This window comes from Bufo gargarizans, chromosome 10 (assembly GCF_014858855.1).
Source record: "Bufo gargarizans isolate SCDJY-AF-19 chromosome 10, ASM1485885v1, whole genome shotgun sequence".
Lineage (NCBI taxonomy): Eukaryota > Metazoa > Chordata > Amphibia > Anura > Bufonidae > Bufo > Bufo gargarizans.
In genome coordinates this window covers 117,381,963-117,402,293 of record NC_058089.1, presented here as the reverse complement: position 1 = coordinate 117,402,293, position 20,331 = coordinate 117,381,963, and the positions used below count along the sequence as shown (strand labels likewise).

Sequence of the window (20,331 nt, the reverse complement as noted above, 5' to 3'; positions counted from 1 at the left end):
TGGGATCCTCCCCGATTGAACAGTTATTCCCTATCCTGTGTAGAAGTGAAAACTTCTAACAGGAATACCCCTTTAAATCAGTAATCTGAAACCTACGTCAGAGGAGGTTACAGATCGCTGTCCTAAATCATGATGACACTGCCCAATTCATAAGCCGCCCCCCAAAAATGGTTGCATCATCACATTCCCCATGTCTCCTGAAACACTCTGTGCTGCTACATACTCTATTAGACTACGACCTGCTATTACCAGAGTCCAATCTTCCACTCAAATCTACGAGCAGAATCCTGAATTCAGCCTCAGACCAGCGGCTCCGTTACAATACCTTTTTTTTAAATCAGATAATTTTTATTATTATTATTATCAGTTATCTTTCTACAATACCTTTTTAATATGGGTACACAGGGACATCTCCTCCAGGGTGTAACATGGCACTAGACATTTGCTCACAAATATGGCGCTCTCTGGATTTGTTATTTTCAGCGGCTGCAAGGAAAGGCAAGTTGTTAGTGTCGAGAATGAAACAGCAAAATGGTTAAAAAGTAAAAATGATTAAATTCACATGTACTGTACATAGAGAAGATCTGCAGACTAAGCCCTCCCTCCTTCCGCACCAGTCTGTCACTTGGTAAGCGCACTTGTTTTTTTAATTAATATCAATTTCTGACCGCTGGGACCCCCAACCACCCTGAGATTCAAGGGCTGCAAAACTGGTTTGGCGCTGCATTCCCCCCAAGTTTATCCTGCACAATGGCGCTCCCGGCCACACGGCATCATGGGTGCAGTCAGCACACCACGTGGATGAAAAAAAAACTGCCATGTGGATTAGGCCTTGCCGTGTATCAAACCCGCATGTCAGGAGGGGTGACAGGGCCTCTAACAGAAACCGACGGATGACCTTACAAGGGGCATGATGGAGAAGGCAGGTCTTAGAAAAGCAAAATGGGAAAATCAACCAAAAACACAGTAAAAACTGCCACCTACATAAGAAGAGGAGACAGAATGCACTGCTGGACAGATTCCTTAGAATAGGTGATCAGTACCTGATCGGTGAGGGTACGACCCCCAGCGGCTGGGACAATAGCATGGACGAATGCCGGAAACGTCTCTGTAGGGCAGTGGCACCCTGCTCAGGGCTGTGTAGGCAGGGACTAATAAGGACTATCACTACTCTGATTCCCCAGCTTTGTACATATGTGCATACATAGGCGCACCCTTCTGGTTCATGCCCAACAGAACCTGTCGACCCACTGGACATACATTTTATTCTGCTTTCTGTACCTTGCAGTCTGTTGTGATTTAACATGACACGAATAAGCCTTCTGCTACTGACACATAGGACAGACAAGCTTACCTTCGCAGGTTCCATTTCCAGTAACTCTCGAGGTGTAGGACTTAAAAACTGGAGAAGTCTGGAATATAAAGTGAGCTGTGAATGGCTCTCCCACCTTAGTATAGCAGGTGAATAAGCAGGACACACTTCAGTACAATGGAAAGCAGAATGTCCGTGTCTGATCAAAAGGAAGAATTTGAAAAACCGAGTGTGTTTTATATATTACTAACTGACCTGTTATACACCCTTTCATTCAGGAAAGTGACGTGCAGACCACTGGACTGGAGCATTGAGAAGCTACTGACCCCCGAGGTGTAAATGACAATCTGACAGATTAGGATATGTCCATAAAGTATAATTACCTCACCAAGTCTTTCTTCTTGTCAACTTCTTTTCTTAGTATAGGCTCATTCTCACCAACTGAGCTAAGGATATAGAAAATTCTAAATGATTAATTTATTGTTTCCAGTGGTTAGATGGCTGTAAACCGACTGCTATCCCTCCTGAACCTCCCATGGGCAGACGGTGCCTCCCTAACATTGCAGGTGACCTAGGGAGGCTAATCCCCATCCCCGCCTGCCATTGGCTGCTCCCCCTAAACCCCGAATGTTTTCATGCGCGCACGATGAGAAGGAGCAGCGGCGGTGCGGAGACCAGGAGCGGCGCGGGGAGCCGGGTAAGTATATTCATTGTGAGGGGCCCGGGCATATGGGGGGCATTTCATAGTCTCGGATAACACTTTTAATGTGTATGGCCAGCTTACGTTCTGAAGATGAACAAATAAAGCTGCAATTACTACATCATGAAATGTAAACCTACCCAACTTTTGTCAAGGATTTCTCAGTGATCTCTAAACAAAAGAAAAGATAATTTGTCAGTACATAGCACAACATTGGACACCATTATACAGTTTATAGACAGGAGGTTTACAGCTTAGTTCACATTTACGTTATTTAAAAAAAGTTTTTTATTAAAATGTCTTAAAGGGGTTGTCTCATCTGATACATTGGTGACCTATCGCTAGGATAGGCCACCAATGCTAGCACCTATCTCTAGAACGGGATTCCCGCATGGATGGTGTGCTCTCACTCACTTTCAAGGGTCAGTTTTAGAGAAGGTGCACGTCTCAGAGGTGGGACTCACATCTATCTACTTTGATGGCATATCCTAGCAATATGCTATCAAAGTCCCAAATAAAAAAAAACTTTGATCATGGCAAATTTATGGATGGGCCTACACACTTCAATAGGAGTGAAACTGGTGCCAAAGTGTCGTCACGTGTCAATCAGCATATTTACAGAGTCGCTGGACTGAAAACCTGATGCATGCCAATGCTCTGCTGCAGAGGGAAAAAACTACTGCAAAAAATGCAAGTTTAAATCTGTAGATGTATTCACAATCCTGCAGGTTATCAGATACAGACAAGTGGGAGACTTACCGGTAGACAGCCGACGTCTTGCATCTCTTTTGGAATATGCAGGCCACATAAACGGGGCAGGGTTAGATTGCACTTCGGTATCACATTCTGTTTGTGACATCTCTTCTAGTGTCTGATTTGGCTTTTCTTCCCTGTTTACAATGAAATATGCACATACTATTAGTCATTTTCTAGCAAAATCCACGATGACATCATTATAAGTATGGAAGGACTTGGAACGGAGATCCCTAAAGGAGCTACACCTTTCATATTACATTTGTAGTTGCTTTTACAGTAACGCCCTAATATCAATGCAACTGCACATATTGTCCATATCAGAAATGGGGCAGAAGAAACTAAGGCTGTCCATACACATTAGATAACTGTTGGCTGAATGTTCTCTCTCAAGTCCCCTTCATCCACATGCATTCTCAGCGTGTCCAGAACGGGAAGAAAGGAGGAAGTCTTTGCCAGACTGGCAGCATTTTACCTCCCCAAAAACAAAGAGATGGAGCAGATAAAATCCAAAACTGTAGTGAGAGTGGTATATTGTGCTGCACTGTAGTATCTGGTTCTGCAGGGGCAGTATTTTGTGCTGCACTGTAGTATCTGGTTCTGCAGGGGCGGTATTTTGTGCTGCACTGTGGTATTTGGTTCTGCAGGGGCAGTATTTTGTGCTGCACTGTAGTATCTGGTTCTGCAGGGGAGTAATTTTGTGCTGCACTGTGGTATCTGGTTCTGCAGGGGCGGTATTTTGTGCTGCACTGTGGTATCTGGTTCTGCAGGGGCGGTATTTTGTGCTGCACTGTGGTATTTGGTTCTGCAGGGGCGGTATTTTGTGCTGCACTGTAGTATCTGGTTCTGCAGGGGCGTAATTTTGTGCTGCACTGTGGTATCTGGTTCTGCAGGGGCGGTATTTTGTGCTGCACTGTGGTATTTGGTTCTGCAGGGGCAGTATTTTGTGCTGCACTGTAGTATCTGGTTCTGCAGGGGCGTAATTTTGTGCTGCACTGTGGTATCTGGTTCTGCAGGGGCGGTATTTTGTGCTGCACTGTGGTATCGGTTTCTGCAGAGGCCGTATTTTGTTCTGCACCGTGGTATCTGGTTCTGCAGGGGCGGTATTTTGTGCTGCACTGTGGTATCCGGTTCTGCAGGGGCGGTATTTTGTGCAGCACTGTGGTATTTGGTTCCAGGGCCACTTAAAGGTCACCTCCGCTGGGGAGAATCTTCAGGTTTTGTCCGATATTTATTTAATGCGTCTGGCCGTATGCACTGAGTAGTTAAGGGCATGAAATGGAAGTTCCTCACAATTCTTACTCAGCCAGACCAACCCGATATCACAAAAGAAACTTGGGGGGAGGGGAGAGCATCCAGAGGACCGACACAGGTCCAGCTTCTCTAGTCCCAGGGAGAGAACTCTCCCAGCCACACATTTCCTCTGCAGCAGCCATAGTATGACTTCTTGAATGACATATTGCATTGAACGGATCCATGTTTGCTAATGAATCTCTATGCTTATGTTCTGCACAGATGCTGTTTGTAAAGTTATTAAGAAATCTAGCGGCTGATGATGTGATTTGGAGGTTTATAATTAAGACTGTATTACACAGGCGGTTTTCGGGTAGGACTATTACGATCACCGCTATGAGGAATGTGCGCTCTTATGCGCGCGTGTCCACGATAACTGGCCGGAAAATCAGACTGTGTAGTACAGCTTTTACACTATTGGTACTTTATTTTACTATGAAAACTGCAGCTCTAATACAAGCTCAATGCACAGATGCAGGGGCGATTAGTCATAGACCTTACAGGGAAATTTCCCAGTGGGCCGATGCCCGGGGGGCTTGCCTGGGCCCCCCTCACGGCCGGCCAGTGGAAATTTTTGGAGATGTATTTTGTGCTGCTGGCGGGTGTATTGTGTGATGGACTGTGGTATTTGGCTCTGTTGGTATAATACATGTGTTTGCGCAAATTTCCTGAAATACAAGAAGTGGGATGATTAATTCCCTCCTGCTCTCCGGATATAAGTGCGGAAGAACCTACTCCATATGCATATAGACCAGGCTATAGAAGCAGACTACAAATTACAGGCCCTGCCAAAGAAAAGACAATGCAAAGAGCCATACCTGATCGTCCCAGCAAATGTAGGAGCCATTGGAGCTTCTGCTGAAACAAAGCAACAACAATTACTAGTGATAAATCCCGACTGCAAATAACAGGACCTGATGGAGGAGCTCGTCTGCACCTGTATGAGGCCTGTGCGCTGGTTCTGCCTGGTTCTGGACGGGATGGAGGAAGGGGTTAGGACTGGTCACAACCTTAAATTTGGCACAGTTTGACAAAGTTTGTGGCTGGTCTTGTGGAGGAGACACTGCGCGTCCATTCTCACATACAGACATTTGATATTTGCTCAAAGGGTTTGATGACTTTTCTTTTTCACTCTGTAAAGACCCAGCATCACTGCTGGATTGAATGGCTGCCTCCCTGCAAAAAAAATCAGTCCTGAATGTTAGACAGACAGACAGCTAGATGGTGATTAGAATAGATAGAAACGCGCAGGCATTTTCTGGAGATTTGGTGACGTACTGGGCTCTCCATGGGGAAAGCTAGGGGGAGGCTTACACCTAGCAGTGAGCACGGTGACGTCACCGACACTAATGGGCGGGTATATATAAATAAAATGGCTAGGGCAGCACTAAAGCTTAGGGTACTTTCACACTTGCGGCAGGACGGATCCGACATGCTGTTCACCATGTCGGATCCGTCCTGCGGCTATTTCGCCGTGCCCGCGGACCGCCGCTCCGTCCCCATTGACTATAATGGGGACGGGGGCGGAGCTCCGGCGCAGCACGGCGGTGCACGGAGAAAGGCCACCGGACTAAAATTACTGCATGTCAGGCTTTTTAGTCCGGCGGCTTTCTCCGTGCACCGCCGTGCTGCGCCGGAGCTCCGCCCCCGTCCCCATTATAGTCAATGGGGACGGAGCGGCGGTCCGCGGGCACGGCGAAATAGCCGCAGGACGGATCCGACATGGTGAACAGCATGTCGGATCCGTCCTGCCGCAAGTGTGAAACTAGCCTTACCCATCAGAGCCGGTGACGTCACCGGGAGCAGTGTAAGAAATATAAAACAAAAAAGCCCTTTCCCCGCGCGATCCAAGGGAGAGCATCGGAGCATAAAATACTCCGATGCTCATCTCAGGGGGCCCGAGGGGTGAAAATGGGGACAACCCTTTTAATTCCCTCATTTTGATATTTGCATTTCTGTAAATTTAAAGGGAATAGGGTTGTTGCGATACCAAAATTTTGATTCGATTTCGATACCATTAAAAATAAAACACCAAAAATGCTGCGTGTATTCCGCATTTTATGGAACGTCCGGCCCATAATCCAACAGTCCGATCCTATTTTGGGGGGGGACAAGGTGACCAAAAAAATGGCGAATTGCGCGTTTTTTTATTTATTTTTTATGTTCACCGCATAGGAGATTTTTTTTATATTTTAATAGTTCGCTCTTTTTTGGGTGTGGCGATATGTAATATGTTTATTTATGGTTTATATATTTTATATGTAAAATTGGGAAAGGGGGGGCATGTGAGCGGACGTGAGCTGTGGAGCTCCTGCACTGCCTCAGCCATTTATCTGACACAAACAGCCTGAATAGGGACATATTGTGGACTAACTCACACCTACAGGTCCAGAGACCTCTCCGCTACTTGCCCGCACCTGTGTCCCGCTGCCATGTCCAGGAGAGACGGGAGAGTAGCCGAAAAAAGTTTGCAAGATGGCGCCGGGGCCGCCATGCCGAAGCGCCGGGACCGCGTGAGTGACCTACAACATGAGGCGGCCGAGAGGCTGAGTCAATATGCGCACACCCCGGTACTCCCCAGTGTGAGACATGCCACCTGTGAGCCCTGATGGATGGGGGAAGGGATTCCGACGGAGAGGAGGCCGAAGAGGTGGTGGGTCTGAAAAGGCACCCTAATAGATTTGCCGCTATACAGGATCAAGATGGGGCTGAGGACCCAGATGTCCCTGGCTCAGATATGGAGGAGCCAACTATCAAGGACGTTCTCCAGGCCATTTCTAAGTGGGGCAAGTCGCTTAATACTATATCCATGCAGATGGGAGCCATAAAGGAAGATATATCTATTGTCAGGCATGATCTGCGACAACTGGCAGACCGTACAACGTCTCTAGAGGATCGTATGGGAGACATGGAAGATGCTGTACACCCTCTTAAAAGAGACTTTGTAGATCACTCCCGCAGAATTGATGTAATCTCTGGTAAACAAGACGATCTGGAAAATCATCGGAGACGAAATAATGTGCGGCTAGTTGGAGTGCCTGAGAAAGTGGAAGGCGCTAACCCCACTGAGTTTTTTTCGAAAACTGGCTCAAACAACAGTTTACAGGAGGTGTCTTGACCCCTCTATTTGCCATTGAACGTGCGCACAGAGTCCCCACCAGGCCTCTACCACCAGGGACGCCACCACGACTGGTTCTCATGAAGGTGCTCCATTACAGGGATCGTGACGCTATTCTGCGAAAGGCCAGAGACCTGCCTGATATTTCTATCGACGGCCAAAAGGAGATTTTTGTGAAACTCACCTGTAAAATCTTTTTCTCGTCTTTTCCATTGGGGGACACAGACCATGGGTATAGCTTAGAGGTATTAGTAGGAGGGACACTATGCAAATGAAAGAGCTCCTCCTCCTCGGGCTATACCCCCAGACTCCACCAGGAGGAACTCAGGCGTTGCACAAGCAGTAGGAGAAGGAGCAAGAAAAAATCATGGAAACCATCGGACCAAGCCATAAGGTCCAACCAGAAACAGAAAAACTGAACTAAAGACCCCTCCTGCAACAGGAATAATGGGTGGGAGCTGTGTCCCCCAATGGAAAAGACGAGAAAAAGATTTTACAGGTGAGTTTCACAAAAATCTCCTTTTCTCGTGCTTTTTTCCATTGGGGGACACAGACCATGGGACGTCCAAAAGCAGTCCATGGGGTGGGAAAAAATATCAGCACCGCCAGGAGGAACGCCCCAACGGTCAAACAGGAACCACAGCCTGCAAAACCCTGCGGCCAAAGCCGCATCAGCCGAAGCCAGTGAATGCAACTGACAAAAATTTGCAAAGGTATGCAAGGACGACCAGGTGGCCGCCGTACACAGCTGAGACGCAGAGGCACGACTGCGTCTTGCCCAGGAAGCCCCCTCCGCCCCAATGGAGTGAGCGGCAATTCTAGCCGGGGGAACTCCACCACAAGCGTGACAAGCCGCGGAAATAGCCAAGCAGATCCAGAGCGCCAAGAACGGCGGACGGAAGCAGTAGCCGCGAGACACACCTCCAGGACCCGTACAACATCCAGGGAATGCAGAGTGCATTCCTTGGGGTTAGCCGGAGAAGGACAAAAGGAAGGCAGGACAAGATCCTCATCAAGGCGGAAGGGAGAGACCACCCTGGGCAAAAAGAAGGGGACTGGACGGAGCACAACTTAATCCTGGAGGAAAACCATTAAGGCTCCTGACAGGAAAGAGCGGCCAGCTTCGACACCAGTCTGACCTAAAAGCTCGTGATGGGACGTGAACTCACAGCCACTGCATAATAGCCCAGAACTTTAATCACTACGCTATGTAGCTGTATCAGAAGCTATGGTCACAAGGAAGTCCAGATGAGAACAGTCAGAGAGACCCTCCTCAAAGGCTCGAAGGGAGCCGACTGCAGAGCGCGCAGAACCAAATTGAGATCCCAAGGAGACAAAGGGGGAACATACGGGGAACCGAATGCGCCACCCCCGAAGAAAGGTCACCACCGGACCCTTAAGAGCAAGGGACCTCTGACGGCCCGCGCCGAAACCTGACCTTACAGGGAACTAAGCGACAGTCCCTGCACAAGCCCAGACTGAAGAAAAGACAGTACCATCAAGATGGAAAACCGAAGGGGGGGGAACCCCGAACCCTCAAAAAAGGATAGGAAGGCCATCCAGGTACGATAGTAAATCCGGGAGGAAGAAGACTTCCCCGGACTGATCATGGTCCTAACCACTGAATCCGAGAACCCCATCTTTATCAGGATGGCGGTTTCAACAGTCACGCCGGTAAACGAAGAGACCGCAAATTCCGGCGGAAGAACGGGCCCTGAGACAGTAAGTCCTGTCCGTCGGGAAGAGGCCATGGGGCGTCCGCCAGCAACCGAGCCACGTCCGAAAAACCACGCGCGGCGAGGCCACTCTGGGGTGATGAGAACGGTCGGAGTCCCTTCCGCCTCGAACTGGCGTAGACCCTTTGGCAGGAGAGGAAAACAGAGGAGGCTGAAGTCCTGCCACGGAGACACCTGCGCATCCATCCGTACGCCCCCGGATCACGGGCGCGAGCCAGGACCACTGGGATCTTGTTGTTGAACCCGGACGGTCCCATCTGTGGCAGATTTCTTCGAACCCTTCTGGATGCAGAGACCACTCGCTTGGATCCACCGTGTTGTGGCTTAGAAAGTCCGCTGTCCAGTTGTCCATTCCTGGAATGCAAACTGCTGACAACACCGGAACGTGAGTCTCCGCCCACGTCAGAATTCACTTCACCTCCTGCATCACCATCCGGCTGCGGGTCCCGTCCTGATGGTCGATATAGGCCACGGCCGCGGCATTGCCCGTTTGAACCCGCACTGGGAGGCCCGCAAGGAGAGAGGTCCAATAGGAGAGAGAGAGCGGAAAAAATCGCCCTCAATTCCAGAAAGTTGATTGGAAGGCGAGACTCTGCCGCCGGCCAAATTCCTTGAACCGTGCGAGACTGGAAAACGCCCCCCCAACCCAGGATGCTGGCATCGGTGGCGGCGATCGTCCAGGAGAATGCGAGAAAGGAACTCCCCGACCTCAGGTTCTTTGGGAACAGCCACCAAGGGAGAACTGCCCGAACCCGCTGAAAGGTAAAGGATCTCCTGTTGCGCCAGGCGAGTGTGAAACTGGGCATATGGAAAGGCCTCGAAAGAGGCTACCATAAGACCCAGGACCTGCAAGTATTCCCGAATGGAGAGGCACGGGGAGCGCAGCAGATGCGACACTGCCCCCTGGACCTGGGAGGACTTGAAGGCTGGTAGAATACTTTGGCAGCCGAGGTGTCCAAAATCACCCTCCGGAAGGAGAGCCTCTGGGACGGGAAGAGGCAGGAGTTTGGGAAAGTTACCAGGCAGCCGAACCGTTCCAGGGTCTGAACAGTGATCCGGACGCTGTCCGTGGTCTGCGGTAGAGAGGGGGGCCTCTATCCGGATATCGTCCCGACAGGGCAGCAAAGGAATGCCCCTGGTACGAAGAAGCGCCATGAGCGGTCCAGGACCGTGGCAAGGACCCGCGGGGTGGTCGCCAACCCGAAGGAAGGGCGACAAACTGACAGTGTCGACCCATAATGGCGAAGCGCAGGAATCGATGGTGGGATTCCGCAATCGGGACATGTGATAGGCCTAGGAGCAGCAGGGCGGGCTGACTGGGCCCTCTAGTGCCGGGAAGGCTGGTGCAAAGGAAGGCCTCTTTGCGGGCGACCTGAGACCCCCGGCGGAGGAAGCAGGCGACGGCCTACCAGATGAGAAACGGCAAAAGGCATGCAGAGACGAACTCGTCCAGCTGATCCCCACAAGGCCTGGAAACCCCAAAGGGGAGATTAGCAAGGGAACGCTTGGTGGAGGCGTCAGCGTCCCACACCTTCAATCAGATCTCTTCGCGCTGAGTGACAGAGATGGCCAACCTGCGGGCAAAGAGGGAAACAATGTCCCTAGAAGCTTCGCAAAGAATGTTAGAAGCCTGAGACATCTGGAGAACCAACTCCAGTGTGTTAGTAGCCGCATCTCGTACCGCCAGTTCCTGGTGGTGGTGTTGTAACCACACCGAGAGAGCACTGGCTACCCCTGCTGAGTGAAAGGTAGGTCACAGGGACGCGCTGCCAGCGAAAAAAGGACCTGGAAGAGAGTCTATGCGTCTGTCTACAGCATCCTGGAAAGAGGAACTGACTAAGACAGGAAGGGCCACATAATTGGCTAATCCGGCCACCGGAGGATCCACCTTAGGGGGAGGAGACACCTCTCCTCGCCGTCAGCAGGGAAAGGAAAGTATATTCATGCGCTGGGTGGTCGAGAACTTTATTAAGACCACCCCAGGCCCTGGACATGACCGCGGAAAAATCCCTCATGGACCGGGAACATGGTAGTCTCCGACTGCCTGGACGGAAAAAGGGGGAACTCCTGACCAGTGGAAGGAGGAGAATCCCCTTGGAGAATAAAGGTGTCTCGGACAGTCACCACTAAGTCAGCCACCCTGGTGGAGAGCTTAGGCGAGGGGTCCCGCTCCATGACCTAATCAGAGCCGGAAATTCTCCTTCAGACTTGCGCTCCCTAAGGGAGGGGAGAGTCGCCCGAACGCGCCTCTAGACGAGGGGGGGGGGGGGGGGAGAGCCAGAGCCATCCGAGGAGGGATGCTGCTGCTCACGCTCCCTGTTAGTATTCGGGCGTCTTCTGTGGAAAACCACTTAGAGAGGTGGTTGGCGTCACAGGATTTGAAAATGCCCTATAGTCCAAAAAGGACGTGGCTCGTCCGAGCCGGATAATTCTCCTTCGGAGTACTCTCCCAAGGGAGGGGGAAGAGCAGTCCGCAAGCGCCACCGGCGAGGTGAGGGGGGTGGAGAGACAGAGACATCCGAGGTGGGATGCTGCCGCTCACGCTGCCTCTTCGTAGTCAGTCACCCACTGTGGGGACCACTGAGAGAGATGGAGTCGTTAGCGCCACAGGATTAAAGGACATGGTTGCCTTGGTGACTAAGACCAATTTAGCGGCCGCGCTGGACATGGCAGATGCCCAAGCGGGGACCGCGGGCCCCAGGGACGTGGAGGAGGGGTGGAGGAGGGGGGTAAGGCAGGGATGCAGGCAATACTTATCTGCTCCTGCAGAACTTCTCCCTCGACTCCAGGACCAGCAGGGATGCACCTCATCAGGCTTCTGACTCCTTGTCCAGGAGTGCAGTGTTCTGGTGGAGGGTGGCAGCAGGAGACCCAGTAGCTGGTGGGATACCGGAGCTGCAGGTCGAGCCCGGATCCACTTGTCTTCTTTGGGGGGCAATGGAGGCAGCCAGGCAGCGTCCAAGGACGGCAGCGGGCATTCCACGGGGGACCAGGAAGGCGCCATGCCGACCTGTGTCCCCATCTAGAATAATATAAACAATTTTTGAAGGCTGAAAGGGGCTTTGAACTCAGAAAGCCTGGACATGGGGCAACAGCAGCAGTACCACTGAGCTACCAGCTTGCCTGGCACAAAACGGAGTAGAGTGATGAGGAGCTGCACGGCCATGAGCAAACAGAGTCTCCGGTGTAAGGAGAGTCAGAGCGGCATGCCGAGGCTCCGCCTCCCCTAACGCATCATTATGGCGCGAAAAAAAGCACGCGAAAATATGCGCGCGCGCGAAAATATGCGCGAGCGCGAAAATATGCGCGAAAATAAGCGCACCACGTGGAGGAGCGGCCTGCCGGCGGGCGCTGAGGGAGCGCAGCAGCCAAGGCCCGACGAGAGAAGCGCTGAAGCCCACAGTTTAAGGGGAAGAGATGCCAGTACTCCAGTGCCAAAATGAAGAAAGTGCCCCATCAGGATCCTTCTTCAAGCTCACCCAGGCAGCCACAGACAAATAGACACAGAGGGAGGGGGAGGGATTGTGCAACACTTATCTGCTCAGCATGCTCCCTCGATGTCCAGACCAGCAGGGATGCGCCTCTTCAGACTTCTGACTCCAATCCAGGAGAACAGTGCTCTGGAGGAGGGTAGGCAGCAGGCGTCCCAGCAGCTGGTGGGATGCCGGAGCTAACAGGTCGAGCCCGGATCCACTTATCTTCTTGGGGGGAAATGGAGGCAGCCAGGCAACGTCCCAAAGACGGCGGCGGGCACTCCACGGGGGACCAGGAAGGCGCCATGCCGACCTGTGTCCCCATCTAGAATAAAAATAACAAAAAGGAGTAGAATCAGAGAGTGTCAACCTCCTTCACCAGACACTAAGCAAAGACTGAGTTCCTCCTGGTGGAGTCTGGGGGTATAGCCCGAGGAGGAGGAGCTCTTTCATTTGCATAGTGTCCCTCCTACTAATACCTCTAAGCTATACCCATGGTCTGTGTCCCCCAATGGAAAAAAGCACGAGAAAGGGTGTCTTTTTTCCTCGACTTCTCTATGGAAGTTCAAAAGAGATGATCAAGATTCCTGGAAGTAAAGCATCGTCTGCGGGAGCTGGGAGCAACGTACTCTATGCTGTATCCAGCCAGGCTTAGGATAGCGGCTCTTTGATCCACAAGCTTCTTTGAAGACCCGAAGGAGGCATCTAAATGGCTGGACCGTCATGAAAGACAACTTCGGGCAGAAAAGAAGATCAGGGCGACTGAGAGGTCTATAATACAGGCTGACATTGTATCATCTGGGTGTTAAATACCGGCTGTGTAGAAGTACGCAGGCGGTTGTAAGCGTCTATATTCAGCCCCTTCCAGCGTTAAGTTACTAGTGGGAGCTAAGATGCCGGCGTAATGCAAAATGCATAGAGTTTCAAACATTGCTAATATTGTCCGTATCAATAATAACTGAGGTTAAGTGCAGGATGTTGTTCATGCTGTTCGTATCACTATTCTTTACTGTTTAACAGTTTGTATTTCAGGTTGTGAATCTCGGAAGCGTTAATTTCCGCCCTACCAGGGATTGTGGGGGTTAAGGAATTTGCTCTACCAATAGATAGTACTAAGGTCCGTGGGCAGTTAAACTAAGGTGTATTGGTGGGGTCTGTTGGAAAGAGTGAATTCAGGTACTTTTTAAGCAAGGGGAGAGATGTTCTCTAGGTTGGGGAAGGGGAGTTGGGGAAAAATGGTCCCGGGTCTGTATATTTGTCTCAATGGGTAATGGAACCTATGGAATGCATATTGCTTTATCCGTTTAAGATATGGTACCCTATATGTAAATATGGCTAACCCAGTGAATTTTCTGAGCTGGAACGTTCGAGGGGTTAAGGATGCTATTAAAAGGAAGGCCATAATGGAGAGTGTTAGTGTATCACCCTACGATCTGCTGCCTACAGGAGACGCACCTTCTTGCGGAGCAATCCCACTTGCTTACCCCTAGGTGGGCGAGTCATTGCTATCATGCTACTTACTCCTCCTATGCAAGGGGAGTAAGTATACTGATCCACAGACAGCTGGTTTTTAGCTGCATAGATCAGAGGATTGATACAGATGGACGCTATGTCTTCCTTTATGGCAAACTTTTTAATGTCCCATGCATTATATGTGGGGTATATATACCGCCGCCATACTCTCAGCTTGTAATTAAAAAGCTACTAGCTTTTTTGTCTGATTATCCTGATACTCCAGCACTGATAATGGGGGATTTTAACAACGTAATATGTCCTACATGAGATAGACTGTCCACTTCTACGTCACAATCGGAGGGGCTGCTTACCCCTTTTGGGAGATTTCTAGATGAAGCGTCCCTGATGGATTTCTGGAAGTTGGGCAATCCACGGGCACGTCAGTACTCTTGCTGCTCCAGCACGTACCAAACATTGTCCATAATAGATTTGGCTCTTGGGAATGAGGCAATGGGCTGCCGCATCTGCGATGTCCGATATCTAACTAGGCAATTGTCAGACCATTCTCTCAAATTAGTGTCTGCTAACTTTCTACCCCCCGGAACCTGAGGTAGGCCATTATGGAAATTCAATCCATTTTGGCTGTCGGTTATACCCACTGTCTCAAATATTAGGGACATGCTAAGAGAGTTTTTTTGCCCTTTATCTTCCAGGAGCTTCGTCGCTGATAGTCTGGGATACCATCAAAGCCTTTTTGAGGGGAATACTTATTGCAGAGGTTAATAAAAAAAAACGTAACGAATCCGAGTGACGGTAAAAACACTAGAACGACAGATGATTGAGGCGGAAACACAATAGGTCATACACCCCACGGAAGGGTATAGAACCCAATGGCAGGAAGCACAAGGTAAACTGAATGAGAAACTCCTTCTCAAAGCAAAAAACAAACGCTTTTTCCAGAAACAATCGTATTTTGAGGAAGGGGAAAGGACAGGTAAATTGCTGGCATTGCTCTCCAAAGTGCAGCAGCCCTCTGCGTATGTCGCTGCCGCCGTGACGCCGAGGGGATTGTGTGTACAACAAATTGTTAGATATTATGCATGTATTCCATTCATCCCTATATGAATCTAAAATTACTGCAGGGGATCCAGAGATTATGCATTTCTTGGGTGGGCTTCAGCTTCCTACATTAAGCTCTGATCAAGTGTTGATTGTGGATAGTCCCATAACAATCAAGGAATTAGAAGCGGCCCTGAGTGATATGTCTGATACTAAGGCCCCCGGGAGCGATGGCTTGCCCACCGAAGTTTATAAAACATTCGCCCCTATTTTGCTTCCTCAGTTGCTGGAAGTGCTTAAGGGGGCACAGCGTCAGAGTAAATTGCCACTTAGTATGAATGAGGCGATCGTAGTTGTCATTCTCAAACAGGGCAAAGATCCCCTAAAGGCAGAATCGTATAGACCTATCTCTGCTCCGAGTAGACGTGAAGCTATTAGCGAAAGTGCTGGCGAATAGACTCCATACAGTGATAACGTCGCTTATACATTCAGACCAGGCAGGATTCATGCCCAATATGTCAACTGCGGTTAAGATCAGACGTTTATTCCTAAACATACAGGCGGGGAGATATCACGGATTGAAGGCGGCGGCCGCGTGGAATGGAGATACTTGTGGGCAGTGCTCAAGAAAATGGGCTTCGGGGCAACCTTTATCCAGTGGATCCAACTCTTATATAACGCCCCTACAGCTAAGATTAGGGTGAATGGAGCTCTCTCCCGATCTTTCCATTTGCATAGAGGGACGAGACAGGGGTGCCCTCTGTCACCCTTACTCTTTGCAATAGCAATTGAGCCCCTGGCGAGGGCACTTAGGGAAGCGCAGGCAGTCCAGGGCTTTAGATATAATGGACAAGTTGAAAAAGTAGCTCTTTATGCCGATGACATGCTCTTGTTCCTAGATGAATGGAGCTCCTCTCTTCCGGCGGCCATGAACATTATTAATGGATTTAGCGGCCTGTCAGGGTTGAACATTAATTGGTCCAAGTCTGTGCTGATGTTGCTCTCTGATGACAATGGGGACAGTTGCTGCCAGACGGAGGGCTTGCAACTTGTCACTTCTTTTAAATATCTGGGCGTCCATGTTACTGTTGATGTCAGAGACTATGAACGACTGAACCTGACTCCGCTGCTGCAGAGATTCCGACAGAAGGTACAGGTTTGGACCAAACTGCCACTCTCAGTAATAGGAAGGGTTAATCTTCTAAAAATGATACTGATGCCACAACTCCTATACTTGTTGCATAATGCACAGATATGGGTTCCTACCCGATTTTTTTGTCACGGTAATGCCATATTTAGAGATTTAATCTGGAAGAGAGGGGTCCCACGTATAAAACTAGCTACGCTCTGTCGACCAAAAACTGATGGGGGACTTGGGGCTCCGGACCCATGGATGTATTACTTAGCTGCCCAATTACAGCATTTACGCAGCTGGGGGATGGAGGAGGGCATTAATAAGACGGGGCGAATCGTGCAAGTTCTAGTGGGGGGGGGGGGGGGATTAATAACAGCGTTAGAGGATGGATCCCTGGATAAAGCAGGGAATGACATTCCGATATTTCAGGTTATCCACAAAGTTTGGTGGAAAGCGAGGAAAGTAGCAGGGATACAAGGGTACACGAAGTTTACCGTAATATGGCCCAATTACATGTACGCAGAACTGCATAAAATATCTTCTATCCGGATGTGGGGACGGTACAGACTTACCCATATGCATCAACTGTATGATGGGGAGACTTTAAAAGAATATGCCACTTTTGGTATTTTTTCAAGGCCCACTTTAACCAAAATATCTAATAATAGGAACTACACTACCTTACCTTAGAAGCCTAGGGACATGGGAATGTGTCGCTTCTACATGTGTTTGCTCACATTTCCAGAAATACAAGAAGTGGGATGATGAATTCCCTCCTGCTCTCCGGATATAAGTGCGGAAGAACCTACTCCATATGCATATAGACCAGGCTATAGAAGCAGACTACAAATTACAGGCCCTGCCAAAGAAAAGACAATGCAAAGAGCCATACCTGATCGTCCCAGCAAATGTAGGAGCAATTGGAGCTTCTGCTGAAACAAAGCAACAACAATTACTAGTGATAAATCCCGACTGAAAATAACAGGACCTGATGGAGGAGCTCGTCTGCACCTGTATGAGGCCTGTGCGCTGGTTCTGCCTGGTTCTGGACGGGATGGAGGAAGGGGTCAAGACTGGTCACAACCTTAAATTTGGGACAGTTTGACAAAGTTTGTGGCTGGTCTTGTGGAGGAGACACTGCGCGTCCATTCTCACATACAGACATTTGATATTTGCTCAAAGGGTTTGATGACTTTTCTTTTTCATTCTGTAAAGACCCAGCATCACTGCTGGAATGAATGGCTGCCTCCCTGCAAAAGAAAATCAGTCCTGAATGTTAGACAGACAGACAGCTAGATGGTGATTAGAATAGATAGTACCCAAAAAGATAAGTAACCTTTTGATACAAATACAGGAGGCGGGTGCCGATGGCAGAGTGACATAGCCGACACCCGACCTCTATGACAGGGCACTGCGATCCACGGCAGTTAACCCCTCAGGTGCGGCACCTGAGTGCTTAACTGCCATGGATTGCAGCACCGTCATAGCGGTCGGGTGGCGGCTATGTGATTCTGCCGCCGGCACCCGCCTCCTGTATTTGTATTGAAAGGTTACTTATCTTCATTGGTGGCGCAGTGGCCACAGCCTGCCTCTCCCCTCCTCCGCCCCTCTCTCTTCTTATTGGCAGCACAGGAGGGGAGGGAGAGAGAGACTTCTCCCCTGTGCTGCTGAGGGAATATGGAGCACGCTGAGAGCAGCACGCTCCATGTTCTCTGATACTATGCTGCGCAGCCTACTATCGGTAAATGTCAAATCCCGGTATCGAATCGATACAGGTACAAAAGTATAGATTGGGTATCGATAATTCGATACCCGCTACAACCCTAAAAGGGAACGTTCACTTTAGGTCCCTTCTTATAGATGAGTCTGGTCTCCTGCATTGAATTCTGCACAGGAACAGCTTTGTCTGCTCTCCTGATATAACTGCAGAAGAGCCTTCCCTATGCACATTCAGACCCGGCTCTAGAAGCAGACTACAAAGTACAGGCCGTGCCAAAGAAAAGACTTGGACACTGCAATGTAAAATGCCGTACCTGTCCCCTGACTGGAATCATTAAAACACAAGGCTCTAGTGGCCGGATATCGACAATATACTGTCATCTGTTACAATCCGGGCTATTAGTTACTCCACTAGCAGTGCTTGATAGATGGAAGGACAAATTCCCACACTTACAGACAAATTGATAGATGACCAAACATAAAAACAAACATTGGGGAAACTTTATCATAAGGGGAATATCTGAAATCAGTTTTGCTCCAGTCTGTGAAAACTGCAGCTCTAATACAAGCTCAATGCGCAGATGCAGGGGCGGATCGGCCATAGACCTTACAGGGAAATTTCCCGGTGGGCCGATGCCCGGGGAGGCCGCCTGAACCCTCCTCACAGCCGGCCAGTGGAAATTTTTGGGTCTGTATTTTGTGCTGCTGGCGGGTGTATTTTGTGATAGGGACTGTGGTATTTGGCTCTGTTGGGGAGGTATAATGTGCCACAATAAGGTATAGCTGGCCCCATCTTCCATCAATTTGGACCCAACTACTAAATGGGCCACTTTTAGTATTTTTTTCAAGGGCCACTTTAAGTTCCCAGTCAGACCCTGCGCAGATGAACCAAAATATCTAATAATAGGAACTACACTACCTTACCTTAGAAGCCTACGGACATGGGAATGTGTCGCTTCTACATGTGTTTGCTCACATTTCCAGAAATACAAGAAGTGGGATGATGAATTCCCTCCTGCTCTCCGGATATAAGTGCGGAAGAACCTACTCCATATGCATATAGACCAGGCTATAGAAGCAGACTACAAATTACAGGCCCTGCCAAAGAAAAGACAATGCAAAGAGCCATACCTGATCGTCCCAGCAAATGTAGGAGCAATTGGAGCTTCTGCTGAAACAAAGCAACAACAATTACTAGTGATAAATCCCGACTGCAAATAACAGGACCTGATGGAGGAGCTCGTCTGCACCTGTATGAGGCCTGTGCGCTGGTTCTGCCTTGCTCTGGACGGGATGGAGCAAAGGGTCAGGACTGGTCACAACCTTAAATTTGGGACAGTTTGACAAAGTTTGTGGCTGGTCTTGTGGAGGAGACATTGCACGTCCATTCTCACATACAGACATTTGATATTTGCTCAAAGGGTTTAATGACTTTTCTTTTTCACTCTGTAAAGACCCAGCATCACTGCTGGAATGAATGGCTGCCTCCCTGCAAAATAAAAAATAAAATCAGATAGGGATAGATGGTGATTAGATGCACACATAGATAAGAGATTAGATAGACAGATGGATGGTGATTCGATAGACAGAGAGAGATCTGATAGACAGACTGAGGCAAAATAAAAAATAAAATCAGCCTTCAAGTCTACACTTCAAAAGAATGGAAAACTGCAGCTGGAAGTTACCACTGACTGAAAGGCCAGACAACATAGAAGCTAAAAGAATAGGAAGAACGCTGCCATACCTTCCACGGAGAGGACTCGTCTCAGTCACATCTACAAAACAACAAACACATATTGAGAAAACCGTATTATAGGTTATGTAATCGGCTCTTAAGTCTGTATAAGTACTGGACGTTACTGTACACTTTTATAACATCAATTATCTATTATGCTTTGTGTTTCAATCATTGCCATTTTAAAGATCTCCGATTGTTGTTATCGGATAAGAACATTCTTGCTTGCAGCCTGACTCAGTCCAGGGTGACAGCGCCCTCTCAGATCCAGTCACCTGTCAGCTGGACACGACCATTACACGTTTTCTGCCTCTGGATGACTGTCCATACGTTAGCAGACAGCAGAGTTCTTGAGAATAGCGAGGAAGCGAACCATTAACTAAAAAGACAGTTGCAGGAACAGATACACAATTGCCTAAGAGATCCCCAATGTGGCCCCTGCTGTATGTCCCTCCGCTGTGGACTCTTCATATGTGGCCCTCATGCCCTTTCCATTTATAACAAAAGGGACAATGCTCTGTTGGATTAGTCTCTGCAACGGACCCCACTGACAGAGGCTCCAAATGGAGACAGCCTAAGGGTCCGTTCACACGTCTGCAGTGTTTTGAGGATCCGCAAAACACTGGGCCGGCACCTCAATAGAAATGCCTATTCTTGGCCGCAGTTGCGGACAAGAATAGGGCATGTTCTATTTTTTTGCAGAGCCGCAGACCGGAAGTTCGGAGCCGCGGACCGGTAATGCGAATGCAGACAGCACACTGTGTGCTGTCCGCATCTTTTCCGTCCCCATTGAAAATAAATGGGTCCGCACCGTTCCGCATAATTGCGGAACGGATCCGAACC

At 49.3% G+C, this 20,331-nt stretch overlaps 1 protein-coding gene across 1 annotated transcript in view; it reads right to left on the bottom strand.

The window, feature by feature from the left end:
- Positions 1–20,331, bottom strand: part of TDRD12 (tudor domain containing 12) — a 44,097-nt gene that overhangs the window by 16,214 nt on the left and 7,552 nt on the right. Inside the window, 12 exon segments of the mRNA XM_044269320.1 lie at positions 385–486; positions 1,355–1,412; positions 1,696–1,758; positions 2,153–2,183; positions 2,772–2,902; positions 4,877–4,913; positions 4,996–5,234; positions 16,927–16,963; positions 17,046–17,284; positions 18,885–18,921; positions 19,004–19,242; positions 19,498–19,528. Of these exon segments, the coding sequence (XP_044125255.1) occupies positions 385–486; positions 1,355–1,412; positions 1,696–1,758; positions 2,153–2,183; positions 2,772–2,902; positions 4,877–4,913; positions 4,996–5,234; positions 16,927–16,963; positions 17,046–17,284; positions 18,885–18,921; positions 19,004–19,242; positions 19,498–19,528 (1,244 nt within the window).